Genomic DNA, 22,935 nt, shown 5'->3' with positions numbered 1-22,935 from the left:
GGCCTACGTAATCCTACAATAACATGATATTTACAGTTGATTTATTAAAAATGCTTTTCAGTAAAAGTCAACAGCAATAACTCCAATAACAAATGATAATTTTATTCAAAATGTATTTATTAAAAATGCTTAACAATTCCTGTAATGAATGAATAGCACAATGAAAGAAATAATGTCTCATCTCAACATCCCTCGCTTAACAATAAAATTAACAATAACTCTCAACTCCCAATATGATGATACTCAGCCTCAGCAATGAACGAAATGATGTCTGTTCTGTAGGCTATTGGTAAAAATAAATTTAGAAATGAGCTAATTAACAAAAAATACCTCTTGTTTAGCAAAAATAACTCAAAATGTACCAAAAACGAACAAACATATCAATAGACTATCTTTTCTTTCGGTGTCCAGGTGGCTTTTCAGATTCCTTGCACCTCCATTGGACACCGAGACATATGTGCCTGCTTTGCACACTGTGCACAAGGCCTCCAATGTGTCTCGACCCGGTCTGAAAGCGGGGAAACTCTTGTAAATCGTCGGTAAACATAAATTTGCGCCTTTGCATGTTGTTGGCGTACTGACAGCCACGCTATCTATATTCTGATTAAGAACAGGGCTGCCCGCACTGACGCGGCTCAGGGATTACATCACACGCAGCGTCGTGCGCAGTGCCCTAGTGCCTGTAAATGTAATGGTCCAATGAAGGTAATTTTAAAAAACAGGATGTTTCCTCACTTTCTAAAAAAAAACCCGGGACGCCCGGGACAGGACGTGAAATACGGATATGTCCCGGGAAATACGGACGTTTGGTCACCCTACAATATACAGAACATGGTGCGTATGAATGCTCCATGAAGGCTGCTCTTCTCAAAAATGTACCAATGTAACTGGAGAAGTTTGGATCAGTTACTTAATGAGCCATCTGATTCAGTGGTTTTGCTTTATGGCAGTATGAGCTTCCTTTAAAATGGAAAGCTAACTAAGTAAAGAATAAGAAAAAAAAAACATACGGTATCACCGCTACTTGATCAGAATTCAGAAAGTTCTTTGGCCTTGCCCATGGTGGTGCTGTTGGATGCTGGTTGTTTGGGTGTTGACAGGTGTCTTTTATACACGTACACTGTTAAAAAAGTAAATGGCAATTGTTGTTCTAACACACAATTGTATTGTAATTCGACTCAGAAATATAAATTTGACATCTAACAAATAAATACACGTTTGCCCAACTCAAATTCTCAGAAGTTGGTTTAACAAGGAGTTTTAAATCGCCTATACAAGATTTTTTGAGTTCCCTCAACTGTAAACTCATGGGCATGCGCACTGCTTATGTTCATGGACACGCCCACTACGGTACGGGGTTTCCTATCGGTTTCTTCAAGGGCACAGCCTTTTTCCCTCGCATTTGAGAAGATTGGCTGACATTGTGCTTTTATGCATCTGGAGAACCACGGAGGAACGACCCTGGGACCTTACCAGTTTTCTGAATCTTTTCTTTTCCTGGTGAGTGCTGCAAAGTACAGCCAGTTAGCGGTTAGCTCCGTGAGTTAGCATTCCCTTGTGGTGTATTGCCACCGAGTTGAAGCATGAGTTCGCATGTTTTTCACGTTCTGATGAAAGGAAAAGCCGCGCGCGTGCGTGTTTATAATGCGCGTGTGCGCGTGCGTGTTTATGTCGCGCATGTGCGGGTGAGTGTTTATCCAGAGAAAAGAGTGCCTGTTATTTTCATTGTACAAATGAAAAGAGACATTAAGTTGAGTGTAATAACTTATGAAATTTCTAAATTGTTTTATGTAGTGCAGTGTTGTTGCACTTAGGCACAGAATATTACAAGACTACATTATTTTACTTTCTTAATCTGTGTGGGTATTTACTGTTTAGCTGTAAGTGGTTTTATAATTATTTACATGTGGATTTTTTGCTTTCATGATTTTATTTGCTTTACAAGAAAAACAGTGACATTAACATTTTATATGTTAACCCTGTAATGCAGCAGTTAATTCGTAATGAGTTAGAAAAGTTACATTACACACTGAAATTTATCATACTTGGAGAGATATAAACTGTACAGTTAAGAACAAGAAGTGAATGGATTTAACTAAGCCCTGTTGTGCTATGCAGGCAGGGTTTTTTGGATACCCTGGATTCTGGATTCTCTCCTTAAATGGAGATGGCGAGCCAACCGTGTGAACATCTGGATTTGGACTGAAGAGAAGGATTTGGACTAAAGAGGACTTTCTTTTCTTGCATTCATCGTCCTGTCGGAGTGGTAGGACAAAAAAGAAAAACTCAGAGATAAAAAGGGAAAACCTTTTTCTATTTCCGTTGGGAAACAAGACATTTTATTTCATTTTATTTTTTTTAAAGGGTGCACCCATTTTAAAGAGACTACAATTGAAAAAACAAACTCAAGGCCGTCCAAATTTGTAAAACTGTTATTTTTTCATATATGTTAATACACTTACTTCACAAAAAATTACCTGTGTGTTTTCCTCTTACTAAATCGGTGTCTTACTGTTTTTTCCCTCATCATCACTCCCTCTTACAAATCTAGAACATTCTGGTCCAGTGTCAGGTTACTTTGATCTGTGCAGTTAAGATTATGTTGTTGAACATGGTTTTATACTGTATCTATTGATACAATGTTTGACTTGAAGCAATAAAAATGTTGTATTAACATAATTTTTTGTGTGTTGAATGATTGGTAGTGAAGATGATTGGTAGGACTAAAAAAACTGAGTTGATAGAACTCAACTTGCAGATAACACTACAAAATCTGAGTTTGTAGAACTCAAAATCTATATGTCAAACTCATAAAACAAAGTTGATAGAACTCAGAACTTAAAGGTGAAACTCAAAAACCTAAGTTGGTAGAACTCAAAATTTCTATGTAACACTCCAAAAACCTAAGTTGGCAGAACTCAAAAATCTTTGTAAACTCAACCACAGTGAATTTAAGTAAGGAAAACTCAAAAAACCAAATGCATCACGTTGCCTAGAAAATTTAAGTTCTGTCAACCTCTATTTTTTTTTCAGTGTAACGAGGTGAGGCAGGTGTATTTGATGTAGATAATTATAGATCGTTGCATTCTTTGTAAGTGGGCAAACCTGCAAAAAATCAGCAAGGGGTCAAATACTTTTTACCCTTTTGAAGACCTCTGATCTAAACTGTGAAAAATAGGTTGTGAAACGCAGCAGATTAGGGTTGGCATCATACTAACATTTTAAACTTGATACCAAGAAAATATTCAATACTTGATACAATTGGCAATATTATGAGGGTGAAAAAGAAATCATAAAGGTATAAGAAATATTTATACCCTGCGGGTACAGGGTTGTGCATGTGCATTTTATTTAAGTGGAGGGGTGGGTCTTTTGAAAAAATCCTTAAAATCCTCCAATATACCTTTAAGCTCAAGTGACACCTTAGCCCTTAACCTTTCCACAAGCAAAATAGGAAGTGAGGAAAAGTAAAATATCTTCACTACACAGACCTCAATTTGATGGTGAATTGGAAAAATGGTTCTTAATTTAATAACAAAACAGCATGGTATTACATCACCATTTTTTTTCGACATAAATATTTGCCCAAAACAGGAAAGGTGCTGAAGGAACCATTATAAAATCATTAAAGCAATCCATAATTTAAATAATCAGTTTTGAAACTGCTCTTATGTAGTCACTAGTCAACAGTTAGAGAATACCAATATCTTGTGATTTTTTGCACTTCCACAAATTTGTGTCCTTAAAAATAAGAGTTGTTGAGCTATATTATGTCATACTGAGGGGTAAAGGAATTTTGTTATATAATTTTAGAGGGACATTAATAATATATATCTGTAGGTCATAACTTTAAACATTTGTTTCATATTTATAGACTTTCCGCCATTTGGATAACAGCATTTTACCACTTTCAAAAAACATGTTTTCTTTTGATATAAAACCTAAGAGTTAAACTTTCATATATAAAAAATAGAAAAAGGAATCTAGTTTGGATTCTTTATGTTAAGATTTAGTATTTTGAGCAAGGGGTCAAATACTTTTTACCCTTTTGAAGACCTCCGATCTAAACTGTAAAAAATAGGTTGTGAAACGCAGCAGATTAGGGTTGGCATCATACTAACATTTTAAACTCGATACCAAGAAAATATTCAATACTTGATACAATTGGCAATAAAATGAGGTTGAAAAAGAAATCATAAAGGTACAAGAAATATTTATTCTAAGTTAAAAACTCACTTTTTTATCTTAACATCTAAATGAGTTTCAGCAGAATTGCAGATGCTTGATGAATAAATGTGGGGAAAAAAGGCATCTAGAGAACTCAAATATAAGTACATTTTACAATATCTTAAGGTTGTCTGAGATATTATTTTCTTGCACAAATAATCTAGTAATCTAATATGGACATAGTATCAAAAAAATGTTCAACGTAAGTTCCTCTACTAATCTGAATCGAGGCTATTGAACAAACATGTTGTTTACTGTAATATTGCTGGCAGTTTTTCTGTTTTATATAACTTTATCGAGTGAGTGAAACAAATGAAAAGTGAAATGCAGCATTGACCTCATATCTCTTCAGTCCCTCCCAGCTCTGCAGCCCATTGACTCTGCCTCTCTCAGCTGGAAAGTTCATGTGTGTATGTACAGACCCAGTAATGAGACCTTTCAGCAGATGTATAAGTCTGTGTGTGTGGACTGTACATGTGTTTGTGTGTGGGCTTCCTGTCTGCCCCAGTGGGACACTCACTGTAGGTCTGAGTGCTGATCAGAAAGGTCCTTGTGTCAGGCTGGAGGCGGTGGAAATCCCCTCCGCCATCGTAACTCTGATACTGGCGTGCCTTCTTATGTGTTCATCATTTGGACATGATTTCATTTAGTCCAAAAAAAAATGATGATGTTAAAGCCCCATTTTTGTAAAGCAACTGATTCCCTGAAATGAAATACACAGTCGTTTTCTTATTTTGCAACTTGTCCTTAAAAACATTGGCGATACCAAAGACCTACTTATATACGGTCAGACATTCAGTAAACATCTGTCTTGTAATCTTTGAGTGAAACAACATTTTTGTTTTAACTAACAGCAGTCGGTCTCCAGATTACCATGTCTTCTACAGTTATTGATGCTGTTGTGTTTACAGTAGAAAGGCTTAAAATGAAAGGTTTTTGAAAACGCTATTTGACCAAAAGGTGCCACTCTTTGCTGCCAAGAATTGTCTTCACCTCTTACCCAAAAAATTGCTAGTTGTGGTCAAATAAACTGGTATCTTTTTAGCAGTTCCACATGTTTGGATTTTATTTTATGCCAACAAAAAAGTTTTGCCTTGTTAGCACTTACCAATTAGAATGGCTGATTTGATATGAGATCCTTAAGGATAAGAATATGTGATGATTTTACCTTAAAGCCCAATTCTTGCCTTTGGGGTCTTAAGATTTTTTTTTTTGATATTTTTTCAATCTTAAGAGTTTATAAACCTTAGTGTTCCTTTCAATTTTACTTGAGTGTGTTTAGATTGTCATTAACTTTTAAAGTCAAATGTCCTATTATATATATATATATATATATATATATATATATATATATATATATATATATATATATATATATATATATATATATATATATATATATATATATATATATATATATATATATATATATATATATATATATATATATATATATATATATATATATATAGAGAGAGAGAGAGAGAGAGAGAGATATACACTCACCGGCCACTTTATTAGGTACCCCATGCTAGTAACAGGTTGGACCCCCTTTTGCCTTCAGAACTGCCTCAATTCTTCGTGGCATAGATTCAACAAGGTGCTGGAAGCATTCCTCAGGGAGTTTGGTCCATATTGACATGATGGCATCACACAGTTGCCGCAGATTTGTCGTCTGCACATCCATGATGCGAATCTCCCGTTCCACCACATCCAAAAGATGCTCTATTGGATTGAGATCTGGTGACTGTGGAGGCCATTTGAGTACAGTGAACTCATTGTCATGTTCAAGAAACCAGTCTGAGATGATTCCAGCTTTATGACATGGCGCATTATCCTGCTGAAAGTAGCCATCAGAAGTTGGGTACATTGTGGTCATAAAGGGATGGACATGGTCAGCAACAATACTCAGGTAGGCTGTGGCGTTGCAACGATGCTCAATTGGTACCAAGGGGCCAAAAGAGTGCCAAGAAAATATTCCCCACACCATGACACCACCACCACCAGCCTGAACCATTGATACAAGGCAGGATGGATCCATGCTTTCATGTTGTAGACGCCAAATTCCGACCCTACCATCCGAATGTCGCAGCAGAAATCGAGACTCATCAGACCAGGCAACGTTTTTCCAGTCTTCTATTGTCCAATTTCGATGAGTTTGTGCAAATTGTAGCCTCAGTTTCCTGTTCTTAGCTGAAAGGAGTGGCACCCGGTGTGGTCTTCTGCTGCTGTAGCCCATCTGCCTCAAAGTTCGACGTACTGTGCGTTCAGAGATGCTCCTCTGCCCACCTTGGTTGTAACGGGTGGTTATTTGAGTCACTGTTGCCCTTCTATCACCTCTGACCTCTGGCATCAACAAGGCATTTCGCCCACAGAACTGCCGCTCACTGGATGTTTTTTCTTTTTCGGACCATTCTCTGTAAACCCTAGAGATGGTTGTGCGTGAAAATCCCAGTAGATCAGCAGTTTCTGAAATACTCAGACCAGCCCTTCTGGCACCAACAATCATGCCACGTTCAAAGTAACTCAAATCACCTTTCTTCCCCATACTGATGCTCGCTTTGAACTGCAGGAGATTGTCTTGACCATGTCTACATGCCTAAATGCACTGAGTTGCCGCCATATGATTGGCTGCTTAGAAATTAAGTGTTAACGAGCAGTTGGACAGGTGTACCTAATAAAGTGGACGGTGAGTGTATATGTGTGTGTGTGTGTATATATGTATATGTGTGAATAGGTATATATGTATATATATGTATAAGTATTTATATGTATATTACAGGGAGCAGAGCATATGATAGCAAAGTTTCTCTATTTTTATCTTTCTTATTCCACCTTTCATGAAACAAGTTGCATTAATGGCCGTATTTTAAAGTAGTAGACTGATTATAAATACTCGTGTTAGCTGTCTATAATCCGAACTGGACAAATAATAAACATGATTATAAAACTCTAAAGACAGTTGGTTAAGGACCACAGCTCTGCGTTCTGTTGCATCAAACTTCCGTTACCATCTCACTACATGTAGTGAGTACCAATGATTTTCAGTCATTTTTTACCCTTGCTATGCCCCAATGCTCTAAGTAACCCTTAACCTAACCAACCTAACCAGTTTGTACCTAACCCTAGCTTTAACCTTAACTTCTCAAAACTCAGCGTTTACAAATAATAACTCAGAATGCATGAAAATTACACTGGTAAAATGTTTACCAATATAGACATGTTAGACATCGTTGGAAAGCACAGATTCTCCACAATTCAACCACACAGTTAATTTTATGGACATAGCTAGCACCAAAGCACAATTATCATCGATATAGCAGCATGTCAAAATGTACCATGACAAAGCAGCCACAACAAGCAAACATGCCTTTATTACTGCTGTTAAAAAAAGACCTATTATTTTCAAGAGTAAAAAAACAACAACTTTGAGTCATGTTTAAACTGATGCGGCTTGGGCTTGATGTAACTTGGGTGTTTTACTCACCCAATTTGCGTGTATATATATTCAGAAAGTAGACGGTGTCGGCTTTCAAATAATGTATCATACATGTAATTTTGGCTTCTAGTTCCTAAGTTATTTGCTTTTCCATTTGGGTATACAAAATGAGGTGGATATTAAGAGGTTAAAGGTATAGTGGAGGATTTTTTTTTTTTTTTCCAGGGGGATCATCAAAATAAGCAGTGCTCCCAATTCTCAATCATTCACTTTAAAAAAACATGTTTTCTTTTGATACAAAACCTAAGAGTTAAACTTTCAAATATAAAAAAATAGAAAAAGGAATCTAGTTTGGATTCTTTATGTTAAGATTTAGTATTTTGAGTAGTTTTCAGATGAAACGGTGTCATATAAAAACACAAGCCACCGTATAAAAGTCACTCAGAGAGGCCTCTATCAGTTTATACATTGATTAACTTAAACAAGCCACACTTTTAAAATGTCTTACTGTGCATGTATGTAAGTTATAATTCTGAGTGACAGTGAGAACAGCAAAAAACATCAAACTCTTCTGTAGTCTTGCCTTTCATAAACTGAGATCGTTACTTCAGAATACTCTATGATCTTTAAAAAAAAAACCGCCTCAAAGATGTTGCAAATACTGGAAAGCAATATCTCAAATAGGTGTAAACCATTCGGACATCAGACGGCGGTGGTGTGAAAGTAAACACGTGCTCACATACAGAAACTGCCTCTCCTTTTCTCAGACCTCTGATCAGAGGGAGGGATGGAGGGAGTGAGGCAGGCAGAGTGCCAGGTGCCTCTCATGTTTGGGAGAGCAAACAGGCCTGTGTCTTTGATGGCAGGGAGATCAGAACAGGGGGCACATTCTATGCGGCTGCGCTAACGATGCTGCCGTCTAGGTCGGCTGCCGTGTTGTACTCTGCAGCTAGGAGACCCGCAGCATAAACAGTGTTTGGGTGTCAGATGTAAGTGTGTGTGTTCGTTCAGCGCAGCCAGCAAAGTCATGCAAACAGTCTTTGCTTTCCAACAGAGTCTCCCCAACTTTGATTTACTGTATAGTTCTTGTTTCCAGTTTAAATTTATTGCAAAAAAAAAAAGTTTTTATTGGAATCAAAAATATTTTTTGCATACTGATTAGATGAGCATTGTTTTTTTTGTTTTTTTTGACAAAGTTAAGTTACAATTTCCATCCTCAAGTTCCTGCAGCAGGATTCTGCAACCTTTAAAATCCAACAAGCCATTCCGCCCTCAGTCTGGCTATTAAAAGCTGTTTAGAGCCGCAAATTTAAAAGTTGTTTTTTAACGGATTATGACCTTATAAAGAAAAACAATAAAGGATAATGTTTGCATTTCAAACAACAACTGTTTCTTTGAATTTTTAGATTAAAAATTAGGAAAAAACATTTCAAACAGATGAACATATTTTCCACCAAAGGATAATATTTGTTAAAAAAAGAGAGACTCTTTGTCATTCTCTTCATTCAAAAAGAATGCAAAAAAATGGCTTGTAGAGAGCCAAATTTGTGGGCAATAAGGTTTTCTCTGTGTATTTAAATAATTTTACAATTAATTTTTAATCATTTTACTTGAATTTTATTTCTTAACAATAATGTTTTTTATGTAATTGGTATTGTAATTTTATCTTGTGATTTTATACTTGTGTTTATTTTTGAGGTTGCCTTTTTTATATCTGGTTGGGGGACTACCGATGAAAATTAGCACTCCTTAGCTAACTCTGGTATATTTACATTGTTTTAATGTTGATTAATGTACACTGTCCCCTTTCAAATAAACAATAAATGAAAATGAAATTAAATGAAAACAGAATTTGCAACCTAATGACAAGAAAAGTATATCTATAAAATGTTTTTTTTGTATTTCAATGTCGTTCTCTTATGAAAATTCTATCAAATATTATTTTTGTAAACCCAATAATGTTTCTAAACCGGTATTCATTATTCTAAACTGTTAGTCATTTTTCTACATCACTTTAGGCCCATATTAAGTTCCATTGTAGAGGTTCCAAAGAGCCACAAGTTGTAGACCCCTGTGCTCCAGTTGTAAAGCTCTTGAAATAAATGCGTCACTAAGGTGTTTTCATCGGCTTTTTCTAATGTGCAGCTTAGAAATCGAACCCAGAACCTGCTTGTTAAGGACAAGAGTGCTACCCACTGTACCACCGTGCAGCTGAAACCCCTACAGGTAGTTCAAAAGTGTCTGCAGTGACAAGTACATAATGGCATCCATCATACTTCCATCTCTGATCAACAGATTTAAATAGGACACGTTATTTGGCTGAGGAAAAAATGATGTTCAGCATTTTTCGAATATGTGTGACAGACTTTAATCAGGATAAACTAAATAAAAACAAAATGCACTCAAAAATATTCTTATTTTAAAGCTATTTAGAATAAAATAATTCAGAAATCACTATAACTAAACCCTTTTAACCACAAAAGTAGGCTAAAATAAAATATCTAAAAAGATGTGCAACAAAATTTCAGAACGGATGAAAAAAAAAAAAAAATCTTCATAGGTTTCAAGGTTTTGGGATTCAGCGTTGATGTTTCAACGTAAGGTGAAAAAAAGACCAATTTCACATTTGTGAAAACATCTTGATGATCCCCATAGCTTTTAGATATGTTTTATGGGCTGATGAGACCAAAGTGAAATGTTTTGGTTGGCGTGCGTCCCATTAGATCTGATGGGAAACAAATAGAGAAAAAATGGCCATGCAGAGATTTTAAACATGGTGGTGATAGTGTGGTGGTTTGGCGATGATTGGTTGGTTTACATAGTAACTTGGTTTAAATGATGAAAATGTGCTTTCTTGCAGATATTATGGAAAAGTTTCAAACCTTTATTAATTTTCTTAATGCAGAAGCACAATAAGGTGCACACAAGCTACCAAAACACACCTTGCAAAGACGTTAGTGTATTTGTGTTGGCTTCCTGTGAGTTGTGGTAAAGTGTGTCTGTGTGTGGCAATGGAAAAAGGTGCTGGGGGTGTATCTGGTTTCCTGGGGTGGATGTGGTGGGGGGGCCCTGACATTATGCAAATCAGCTGAGCATCTCAGGTTTAGGAAAGGAGGGGCAGATTTGGGGGGCGCTGAATGTGTGACACACAGACGCAGAGAAATTTTGCTGCCTGATAGCGAAAGGTCGGGGCCGTAGCTTTTCTCGACAGCTGCGAGTTTCACCAGCTCCCCACAGCTGCACCTCTTCGTGATGAAGGAGCGCTGCAGCCGGGGGCCACAGCTAAAGTTTGACCCCCTTCAGGAGCAGCCTCAGCAGAGCCTTGTGCCGGTATCTCTGGGTGAATGCTGCCCTGGAGCCGCTGGGCAACACTCGGGCTCAGTGAACACCATCCTTCCTGACAGCATGTCTCTCTGTGCCGCGTGTTTGACAGATGAGGCGTACCAGAAGCTGGCTATGGAAACCATGGAGGAGCTGGACTGGTGTCTTGACCAGCTGGAGACCATCCAGACCTACCGGTCTGTCAGTGACATGGCCTCCAATAAGGTAAGCGAGACCCCTTTCTTTCACTATGTATTGGATTTTTAAATCTAAGGAGTGCAAACGTTGAAGCTTTATAATATTTAAAGAAATTGTACCACTTGTTGCTGTGTTTCTTAAATTGTAGATGAAATTTTAGATTCTTTAAATCTGAGCAAGGCTTTAGCTTTCAGAAAGTCTAATGAATCCAGTCCAAAGATTCTGTAGCTGACCTGAGCAAGGTCAGACGTTTTGGACCAAGTCTGAACATGCGGAAGAGGAGGCCACTGGCTTACTGAGGGGTGTTTTTTAACTATGCCTGCATTCATGCTCTATCTTTAAATCATCTCTGAGCTTCATCAAGTTGTCTTATACGTCCACCATTCTGAAAAGGAGTTTTCCCAAGCGTTGTTTACCTTGGCCTGTTGTGGCTTGGCCTGTTTGATGCCATGTTTCCTGTCCAGATTGTTTTAACTGTCCGCTGCTTCCTCTGCATCAGTGATTCTGTGTGATGTTCACTTAGCTTCAGTTCCTGCTTCTTTATATAAGTAACCTCGTAACCTTTTTATCCAGATTTGTGATGCAACCTGAGATTTGATATTCAGGATGAGAAGTCATTATCTTCTTTTGTTTGTAGATGGAACGTCTAAAAACTGAATAGGTTTGTGTTTTTGGTATTGCTTATTTCTTCTGTTTCAGTCACAATTTAATAAGGAGCTTTGTAATTGGAATATCTTCAGGGGGTTTCAAGTTTACTGGCTGAAGAAGAAAATCTTTGTGCATAATTGATCAGTTTAAGAGACAATGTTTTCCAAATATCTACAGGATTATACACATTTTTAGGAGTTAGAATCTCAAGTATTGCCAGAAAAGTAATGTTGGAGATATATACTTTTTTTCTTTGTGGCCCTAAATCAGACTTTCTAAAACTGAAGTAAAATAAAAGAAAAATATTTTAAACAAATGAGCCTAAAACAAAAGTTAAAAGTATGTTTTAGCAACATTTTATTTTTTATGCGTTGGAGTGATTTATAGTTTTTCATATTCTGTTTCTGTGGTCTACCCACTCTTAACATCTCCTCCCACTTACCAAAGATCTTACCAAGATCTCTTTAATATTTATTGAAAATAAGAAAGTTTTAAGAGAATGTTTAAACATCTATAAGAAAATGTGTCATTTCACTAGCTAACGCCCGACCTATTTTCCACATATAAAACTCCTTTTCACCATTGTCACCATAAGCAATCTCAATATATTCTGCATCTCTAATTAAACTAAAAAATCCTATTACCTATTCGTGAACATGGCTTCAAAAGTGCTATGCTAGATTTCTCAAAGACAATGTTTCGTTTTTGCATAAATGACTGTTTTTCTCTTCTTTCTCTTCTCTTTTCTTTAAGCCAAAGTGTAAATGCAGTAGAGCCAATAGAAACGGAGGCAAATTTTAAAAGAGAAAGAAATCGAACAATCTTTGATCTTTTTGGAAAGTGGAAAAAAGACTTGTTTAGACCCACTTCCATTTGAGTTTGATTTCTTTCTTTTACCCCAAAAAATTAAAAAATTTATCTATTTGGAGGTGAAATTGCTAACATATCCTGGGCGTTATTTTAGACGGCACCTTTTTTATCCTTTATGATCATAATGAAACACTTCCTCCCTGCTCTGCACTAGGGGTGGGTATTGCCAAAGAAGTCACGATTCGATTCGAATCACGATTCACAGGCCACTATGCGATTCTATCCCGATGCATCACGATACTTGAATTATTGCGATGCATTGCAATATTTTCTCCTCCATGTTTTGTTTTTGAATGACTCTGCACAGTATCCCGCGGCTGGAAATGCTTGTGACACAAGGCAGCGTGCGTCAACACATTTGCAGCGACATCTACTGGACTGGAAGTTGTATTACACTTGTTTTTGGCTGATGTTTGCCAACCATTCATGCAATTTTATTTATTCATTTTTTAAAATTAATAATCGATACTTGGCGTCAAGAATCGATGCAGTAGATCACGAAAATTAGAATCACGATGCATCATCATGACTATTATTTTGCACACCCCTACTCTGCACTGTGCTTAGACACCTGTCTGTAAGGAGGTGAGCTACCTAGAGTGCAAATGAATAAAAAATCAATACATTTTATGAAACATACAGCAATCATACAGTTTATTTTCTAATAGTAATAAGTCTGCTAAGCTTTTTCCCCTCATGAAAAACTGGAGCTGCATTGTAAAGTCTTACTCGTACCATGTCTTTCGGTTGTGCTGTTCTTTTTTCATCTCATTACAGGTGATGAAGCAGACTGAAAATGTTTTGTCATTTCTATCTCTTCTTTCTTTCATCTTTTCTCTTTTTTTTCTTTTTTCCTTTTTCTTCTTCTGTTTTTTCTGCTCTATTTACATTGCAGTGTCCATATAAACTGTAAAACTTCCTGCATAATTATAATAAAGCAATTTATATGCATGAAACAAGTGGAGGAGTATGGCAGTTGCCATACTGCTACACTTGTGAAAGTAAAATCTGTTGGGCCCATTTTGACATCAAGACAATTGTTCTTATTGCCACATTGCCAGACAGGACACTGTAGAAAAAAGAAAAAAAAGAAAAGAAAAGTCTTACCCGTCATATCACAAATAGTTTATGTTTACATGGCCAAAATTTCATGATCAGATTCAAATATTTATAAACAAAAAGTAATCTGACATAAGTAGTGAAATAAGTACATAAATATTGACATAAGTGATTGTAATGAAATGGCTGATGGGACTAAAAATGTGTCATGTAAACATGAGTCAGAATAATCTGACTAGCATTACTAGCATTCAACGCGGAAATGCGTCACATTGATGCAAACTCACACTGAGGTCAGTTTGCCTCATTCAGAATGACTCCATCCTGTCTTTATGAAAGCTGATTGGCTTCTCAGTCGGCATAAACTAATCGTCACTCAGATTACTAGTTAATTCAGAAATATTCTGAATTTATTTCAACTGACGTGTTTACAGGATTTCTTGTATCATTTTATTTAATGAAAACAGAAAAAAAACTCAACTTTTGCACCGTACTTTGGAAACAGCTTGCAATGAGGACTTTATCCAAAGTCAAAAGTCAAAGTCAAAAAGCCTTTATTGTCATTATATTCTGCAACGGATACAATGAGATTTGGGACTTCCATATCAGCTACCGTGAAATAAAAAAATAAAATTAAAAATATATAAATATATTAAAAGGAAAAAAAAGAGCATCACGTGTTTATTGAAGACTGTAGTCAAAATTCTCAACTCCAATTTTTCTCCAGAAATGAGAAGCAACATTGTCTTGGAAAAAAAAGTAAGAGAATTAATCACCGTTTTGTTTTTTACTGCACGTTCAAGCTACTTTTTAAGCAAAATCAATACATCATTTGGTTGGAAATCTATCTAGATCTGTATATCAGTGATTTAATTTGAAGAGTTAAATAAATCTTGACTGGGACATCACTAGTTTACTCTTTGGTATTATAAATGTTTAGTAACTGAAGCTGTTTACAGGCAGTTTGTTTTTTTTTTGTTGGAGGACACATTCATGTTATTTTGACCTTCTTCCTGCTGTTTGCCACCAGGGAATTTCTATAAAAAACAAGCAATGATACTTTTGTGGGAACTTTATGAATCTGAGGAAGTTTTAAAGTATTTAACTTTTTTTTTTTGCTGATCATTTTATGTTATTTTATAATCCTTACAAAACAGACAGTACTGACAAACAAAAGACGTAACCAATTGGGATATTGGTTTACAAAATAAGAGAAATGGCTAAACAAACAAAACACGTCAGACAAAAACGGTTTGGCATGATGTCACAGCATAGTAATATTTCCAGAGCGAGTGAGACAAGTTATAAATTTGACAAATGATTTATTGGTGAGTTTAAATTAATTTCTCCATTTTTCCCAAGTCAATTTTATCCACCCTTTTGATCTTTTTTAGTATTGATATTTGATTATTTATTTTCTTCAGTTAATCATTTTTTTCATATAGCAGGACTGGGAGGAGATAAAGCAAATAGATAAATGACTAACTAACTAGACCTGATAAGTAAAGAAGGATCACGTGCAGAACTGTGTAGATGTTCATGTTTAGTTGTACTTTATTGTTTTGTGCAACAGTCAGTGCTACTAACAAATGTATTGGAATTTGTTTTTTAGCTAAATTTCGGTTTTATACCCTCATAGATGAATTGATGAGATTAAATTATTTAAAAAATGAAGAAATAGAATCAGATTTCCCTTTTTCCTGGGGGGTTTGTACTTATCAGCAGGATGACAGAAATTATCTACATTTTTTTATAGACAAACTCTTAATTTATGTTTTTTAGATTAGGTCAAAGAATAAAATATCTATTGCTTACGTTGATTACAAAACCTGAAAACAGTTTGGCTCAGCACTGAGAGGAAAAGGTTGTTATTTCTCATAAAACTGGACAACAGGATGCGAGGGATCCCACAGCAGGTCAAACACAATAAACTCCAGAGGAAGAGAGAACGTTTGTGTCCAACAGCATGAGTGTGTGAGGGATCCTTGCAGACCGCTGGGCAGAATGACTCTCTCTTCCTGTCTCCATCCGGATCTCTCGCTCTTCATGTAGACGACAATAGACATCCCATCACACTCGTTTGGATCGTTAATGATGGTGTTTGTTTATTCTATTGCTTTCGTCATCTGCACCAATAGACGGCTTCGAATGTCAGCTAGACCCGTTCTTATATGAACAAGTGGTGATTAAATCACAAACACTTTCTAGGATGAAACATATCAGAAATGATAATATGTGTGCTTTCCAAAGTACATTATCTTTGTTGCTTTTAGGATTGATTTAGCCTTATCTAACTTGATAGTGAGATATATTAGCTCTTTTGCAACCACAGCTGCTTTGGCCGGTTTAAGCCTGTTTAAATCTGTTTGACTTTAGGAGGAATTCACAAATCTGACAATCTCCAAACTTTCCAAGGCCTTGAAATAATGGAGTAATATCTGTATAGTTTTACAGGGTTTTTTCCCCTCCCTTTAAGAAAACACAAAAGACACTTTAGGTTTATTTACCTAATCGTAATGTTTAATTTCCATCAACACTGCAAAAAATTTTAATCTTTATAAGTCATTTTTTTCTTAAAATAAGTGCATTTTTTCTTGGATTGAGGAGGTAAGTGAGACACTTTGCCAATGGAACAAGACAATTTTGATTTAAATAAAAAAAAACAATTGCAATGTCTTATTTTAATTACATTTTATCTAATTATCTTATTTTAAGAGTAAAAATACTTATTCCATTGGCAAATCCTCTTACTTACCTACTCAAATTAAGGGTAAATACACTTAATTTAAGTAATCTTTACTTATTTTCTAGATTGCTTTTGCAGTGAAGTAATCATGCTGAAAGGAATTCAGTCGAACAACCTGTCACATTTTGATCGCTTTATTAGTACTTGCATTATATTTCACATTTAGTATTGTTTGTTTCTCTCATTTCTATGTTTTTCAGTTTGAAGAAATAAAAATGTTGATTACATATTTTCTTTTAAAGTATTTGTGATGCTTGCAGCTCACTTTTTGCAACATTCAGTTTAATAACCCAACTGAGAAATACAAAACAACAAAAACACAAGCCTGGCAAAAAGCAGGCAAAAGTTAACCGACTACCCTTCACCAAACCATGAAATAAATATGTTACACATCTGGCACCTAGATGCAAGTAGAGTTAGTATTTTGCCTGAAACAATGAATCAGATATAATCGTGATTAATTGATTATAGAAATACTTGTCAACTAATTTAGTAATTGATTAAAGTTAACTGGTGTAAAGAGACTCTAAAATTTCCCTTTAGCTGATAGAGAGACAACTCTATAACAGTACTTATACCGCAATTGTAAAAATATATATTAATAATTTGAATTTAAGATGAAAAAAAAAAACACTTTTTCATCTGTCAGTATGCTCTATACTGAAACTTCACAAGGGAATTAAATTGACTGTATGATCTGGTTAAATTGTCTCTGTAAAGTGCCTTTAAACGACATGTATTTTGAATTGGTGCTATATAAATAAACCGAACCGAATTCTTTAAGGAACCTTTTGCTGTCTGATTATTAATAAAATCATATCAATTGATGAATAGATTAGCAAAATAATCCCTAGTTGCAGCTCTAGTTAGTATGCACACTTAGTTGAAATGAAGCTGTAAAGTTGAGAGCTAAAAGACTAGCACCTTATGCTGGGAAGTTCTCCGTGTTGAACCCAGTTTGTCGGTATTTACACAAGGTGGCCGACAACTGCTGGTAAAACAAAAATAAATCTCTACGTCAAGAAAACAAAACTGTTGCGGCCTTTGGGTAGAGTTAGTAATCCTCCTCCATTTCTGACCTGCATTGTTATTCAGATGTTTACAGCCAAACCTCAGCATGCTGCTGAAATCAAACTGTGAATGAGAAGGTTGGTTGGATAGATGGAGGAAGAAAGTAGCTGCAACTAATTCTGGAGGAACATTTCTACTTAGACAAACCTTATTGACGAAATTTTGTTGCATATAGTTTACAAAAGTGATATGAGATTGCAGTTGGAGGAGATAAACATTACCAATATAAAGTGCACAGTGATCAGAATGTAAACAATGTAGGAGAAACCAGTTTAAAATAATGGTGCAAAAGGGCACTAATATGAATATGCGGTGCAAATTAAATATGGTGCAAAATGCAGTAGAAACATTGAGTTGTGACCTTTAGAGAAAACCAGCATTGATCTAAATCGATTACTAGACACCAGTGGATGTTTTGTGGTGACAGAAGACCTGAAGTAAAACCCACAACATGAAAGGAAATTCCAGTTTTACTTAGAATTAGTACCGTCTACATACGTTATCCGCAAATTGAGGTTCTTACTGCTTAAAGGTCTAAAAAAAGGATATTTTGAAATTCTTGTCAGACTTCGACGACAACTGCTTATTTAAGTTCTGATTTTCCAATGATTTTTCAGCACTCGATACTTCAGTGTTTATTGATTTTCTGGCTCTTGAATGTGATGATATACACTCTTACATTGCAAAAACGATCTAGAAATAAGTACAAAAAATCTTAAATTAAGCGAATTTACCCTTAATTTGAGCAGGTAAATAAGATCGTTTGCCAATGGAATGAGTATTTTTACTCTTAGAACAAGATAATTAGATAAAATGCATTTGAAATAAGACAATGCAGTTATTTTTTCTTATTTTAAATGTAGATTTTCTTGTTCCATTGGCAAAGTGTCTCACTTACCTCCTCAATTCAAGAAAAAAATTACTTATTTTAAGAAAAAATTACTTATTTAGATTTACATTTTTTGCAGTGTAGAAGTACATAGGAAGAGTATTAGTCATGAGTAATCCATAATGAAAAGTATTAAGTACTTGTTATCTTTTATAACCTTTTTTCATATTTCTAACTTGGGCATGACAGTCAGCATGTCCTTATATGAAAGTAAAAAAAGCTTCATAGTGCATGTTTTCAGTTAAATGTAGGTAAACTTTGCAGCTACGTGCTCTGCTGTGCTCCTATGCACTAAGAGCTTAATCTCCCCCCGATCTGTTATCTCTGCCTTGTTTTTACACTAAACTAAAACCTTACACAACTGTTGAGCCCCCTCTCCGATGTGGGCTGCCACGCTCAACCTGGTTTTGTTAACAAGAATGGGCTAATCAGCAAATGTGACCCTTGTGCATCTATTGTGCTGCGGATGGAAAAAAAAGCTGTAATTGAAGCTCCGGCAGGGTATGAAACATGAGTAAGGAGGGGGAAGTGAAACGCAAGAGGTTATGGCTGTAGCTCCAAGGTGAGGCACAGGGGTTGCTCCTGCGGCTGAGGGCTCACAGTACGTGACTGTCCTCTTTGTTCTGCATCGCTGACATGGATGAGACAAGGTCTGTTTGTGTGCTGGGATGTTTTCAACTGTCAAGGGTGAAACGCCCTCTACGTATGTTACGCAAAGAGGGCGAGGATAGGACTTAAGTTAAATGTAATTTAGCAAAATAAACAACTTTTTTGCAGATTTATCTACATTCAGGTAATTCTTGATGTATTTTCAGCTGATTTACCCATATTTGAGATAAGGAAATAATCTGCACCATTTGGCTAAACCTCCAACTTTTTTCCCACTCGGTTGCATCATTACATCAATTGTTCAACTATTTCCCCCCCAAAAAAAACGACTTTACTGTAATTAAGCCTTAGTCACTAGCTGTTTTTTTTTACACTTAATTGTCTAATATCCAATTATTTATCTTAACACTTTGAAATCTTTCCCAATAGTTATTTAAACATAGAGTTTTTCTAAAGGACTTTGAAATGAATCGTCCGAATTTGGGTTTTTAACTCCATACAGTCCCATACTGGCTATCAAAATGAGGAGTTTTCTTCTATTTATTGCAAAGCAACTCTTGAAAGAATTCAAAGAAAAAACTGTTTGGGAATTTTCACAGTTGTTATTTGAGTGTTTGCTTTTTTTTGCAATATAGAAACATCAAGGTTAATAAATGAAAAGCAAAACAAGAGCCAGCCATTTATTTACATATGGCTTCTTTATTAGGTACACCTATTCATCATCTTGACGCCTTTAGGCATTTAGATCTGGTGAAAACGTACAGAATTTCAAACAGAGTACCGGTATTGAAATAGTTAAAAACTTTTTATCAAATTGAATTTGAATAATCCCTGAACAGTTAACATGTTAAAACTGTAGAGCAGATGGTTGCTTAGGGTTTAGATCTGTCAGGGTGTAGCGCTGTAGGTTAGGGTCAGTGTTGTTCTGTTTATTTCAGTTTAATTACGTAGCACCAATTCACAAAACTTATCATCAGAGACAATTTAATCAGATCATACAGTCAGCAAGGAAAAAACAACTTTCTTCTTAGGGTAAAGCAGCTGATTGCAGAGATTCATTGACTCTACAGGATTTGCTCTACCTGGATGAGCGACAGTAAATAGTCCCTCTCATTGCACAGCTCTGCTTCAGCATGTGTTGTGAATTTTCTCTACAGAAATATTGAATTTAATGGAATTTTTCTGTTGATTTTTGTTGACCTCTCTGTTGTCAGAGATTTTGAAAACCTCACTGATGACGTGTAAAAGCATCATTTGGTCAGTTTGCTGGCAGCTGCCTGCAGGTTGCTGACAGGAGGAGGAGATCTGTTCTTCTCTGAGTCGAGTGTGCAAAACTGCAACAGATCTTGCAGTACGTTCATAGATTTTTTTTTTTTTTTTTTTTACTGAACCTGTTGCATTAAAATCAGAGATGGCAAAAGTACTCACTTTCCGTACTTGAGTAAAAGTACAGATACTTGTGTTAAAAAATACTCTGGTAAAAGTGGAAGTACTGAATAAACTTCTTTACTCAAGTAAAAGTAACAAAGTACAGGCTTGTAAATTTACTTAAAGTATAAAAGTAAAAGTAGAAACCACTTTTTTCATGCCGTTGCCTACATTTTAAATGGATGTCTGCCAATAGGACTAGATCTCCGTTGTGTTCATTTTCAATCATCTCGTCGTCCATGCTACTATGCTAACGCCACCGCCACCAAGCTGCAATGATTTGCCGCGAATGAATACCGCCGAATCTGTCGATTCATCTTGTAGTGGTGCGTCAAATGCAACGTAGATTCCCATCCAATTAGATTGAATTTGGTATTGATGACGTGAAAAATAATAACGGTAACTCCATTGAAATGATTCAAAACTAAAGTAACGAGCCAATTTTTAAAATGTAAGGAGTAGAAAGTACAGATATTTGTGTAAAAATGTAAGGAGTAGAAGTAAAAAGTCGCCATAAAAATAAGTAGTAAAGTAAAAATATCAGAAAAATCTACTTGAGTACAGTAACAAAGTATTTGTACTTCGTTACTTCCCATCTCTGATTAAAATAAATCTCTGCTCGAAGAGACGGGGCAGTCTAATTTTTTTTTTATTTACTTTTTATTTATTATTATTGTAAGTTTTTCTTTTTTTATTAAAATAAAGGCAGTATTTTTTTTTATATTTCTGTTCTCTTTTTATTCGGTATCGTTACAACCTTACCTTTTTCCAAAGTTGAAGTCATCTAAAACTGTTTGCTTCAACATAACAATGGATTCTCTGTTCTGCAAGTTTCTCCACAATTTACAGAAATCAGTCTAGTTGAGCAATTTTGGGATTTTGTCGGACAGGAAATTTGTTGCAGACAAATCTGCAACAAATGGGAGATATTTTTAAAACGGCTCCAAGATTCCGATGAATATTTCTAAGTCCTTGTAAAATTTGTGCAAAGAAGAACTAGGCAGGTCTGAAGAGCAGAAGGGGTCCAACCAAAAGCAGCATTATACTCTTAAATGCTCTCAGTCTGTTTGCACAAGCAGTGATTGCATTCCAGGATCCAACTGGTTTCATATATACTGTACTGTGGTTGACTTTCAGCTGAATAGTTGTGTTGAATGCATTACGATCAGAAGAGGAACCAGGAGCAAAGCTGCTGGTTTCAGCCTACTGTCATCAAACTAAACGCTGCTTAAATGTTATTCAGTAAGCTTAATATTCAGGAAAGGAAAACACAGGCCTCACTATTTCTTTTTCTAGGAAATCCAAGCCGTCTGTTCATCAGATTGATCAGTGAGATATTGACAGCATAAACATTAGTGCTGTGACTGCCAGCTGCTGGGGAGTGAGCAGTCAGAAAAAGAGACTAGAGGCGGGCCTGGCCCCAGAAGGGGAGTGAGTGAGGTAGAGCTCTGTGCAGCACACACACTCAAACACATTCAGTCATTGCTCCACATGCGCGGGGTGTGAGGTAAAGCCTAGTCAGACTTCACAGCCCAAAGTGAGTCACCAGAGTTTTGGCGTTTCCTAGAGTCAAAGAGCCGGGGCTCGGTCCTTTTACTCATGCTGTAGTCAGAGCGAGACAGACTCATTAACAAACGGACGCCCTGCTCACATCTGCACTTTGCGCTCAGCAATTATGGGAGCCTGCTGCTTTGAGAGAAAAGACAAGAAGTTAGGAAAGCTAAGTTTTTGGAAGAAGGTGAGTTTTCCTCAGTATCCTGCTGTTGGAGATACTTTGCAGGGATTTTTTTTCGTGAGAATCTTGCTTTTACTTAATGCTTTTGGTCGTTCCACTACTTTGAAATTTATTTCAAAGTAGTGGAACATGAATGCTAAAGTTTTTGTATTTAAACAACTTGAAGCAAACTTTTGGTTTCAACCGTTTTACAGTTACCCTGCAAAATATTATCCATCAAATTTAAACATTGTTCTCAAACTTAAAGATATTGTTTTTCAATGCTCAGCATTCAGGAATTCCTCTGTGCTTTAAAGTGCTTTTAAAAAAAAAAATTACAAGCCAACTATTGAAAGAAAACACAGCTGAGGTGGATTTCATCTTTTTGTTGGGGCACAAATAGCCTAAATATGACAATATTGAACTAAGAATTTGTTGAAAAAAATGACATAGGAAGTAGAAAATAGGCATTGTGTTTGTTTCTGTTGTTTGAGGTGTTTCTTTTTTTCGAAGCAAACAGAAAAAAATGCACAAAAGTATTGGATAAACTCAAGTAGATTAAAAGTGATGCATATTCTGATATTTAATATCCACAGATTAGGTGACCCTAACAGTGAGGCAGTGGGAGCTGAAACTGCTCTTGAGGTCATGTCGGGTTAGAGGAAAGAGTCGGCTGGAGAATTTTTCTGCTGTGCTCATTACTTACTCAAAGATTC

The 22,935-nt window shown here is 36.0% G+C and overlaps 1 protein-coding gene across 4 annotated transcripts in view; it reads left to right on the top strand.

Annotated features, from left to right (window-relative positions):
- pde4ba (phosphodiesterase 4B, cAMP-specific a) overlaps positions 1-22,935 on the top strand; it is a 300,381-nt gene that overhangs the window by 264,786 nt on the left and 12,660 nt on the right. For 3 of the 4 annotated variants that reach the window (XM_038291610.1, XM_038291611.1, XM_038291612.1), the window contains one exon: positions 11,100-11,212. In XM_038291610.1, coding sequence (XP_038147538.1) covers positions 11,100-11,212 — 113 coding nt within the window. Of the gene's footprint in view, positions 1-11,099; positions 11,213-21,976; positions 22,244-22,935 lie in introns of those variants that run through there. The other variant, XM_038291613.1, reaches the window with a different exon arrangement.

The sequence above is a fragment of the Cyprinodon tularosa genome, unplaced genomic scaffold (assembly GCF_016077235.1).
Source record: "Cyprinodon tularosa strain WSP-4 unplaced genomic scaffold, ASM1607723v1 ctg30, whole genome shotgun sequence".
Classification (NCBI taxonomy): Eukaryota; Metazoa; Chordata; class Actinopteri; order Cyprinodontiformes; family Cyprinodontidae; genus Cyprinodon; species Cyprinodon tularosa.
Note: the sequence above shows the minus strand (reverse complement) of the source record. Positions and strands in the feature narration are given on the sequence as shown.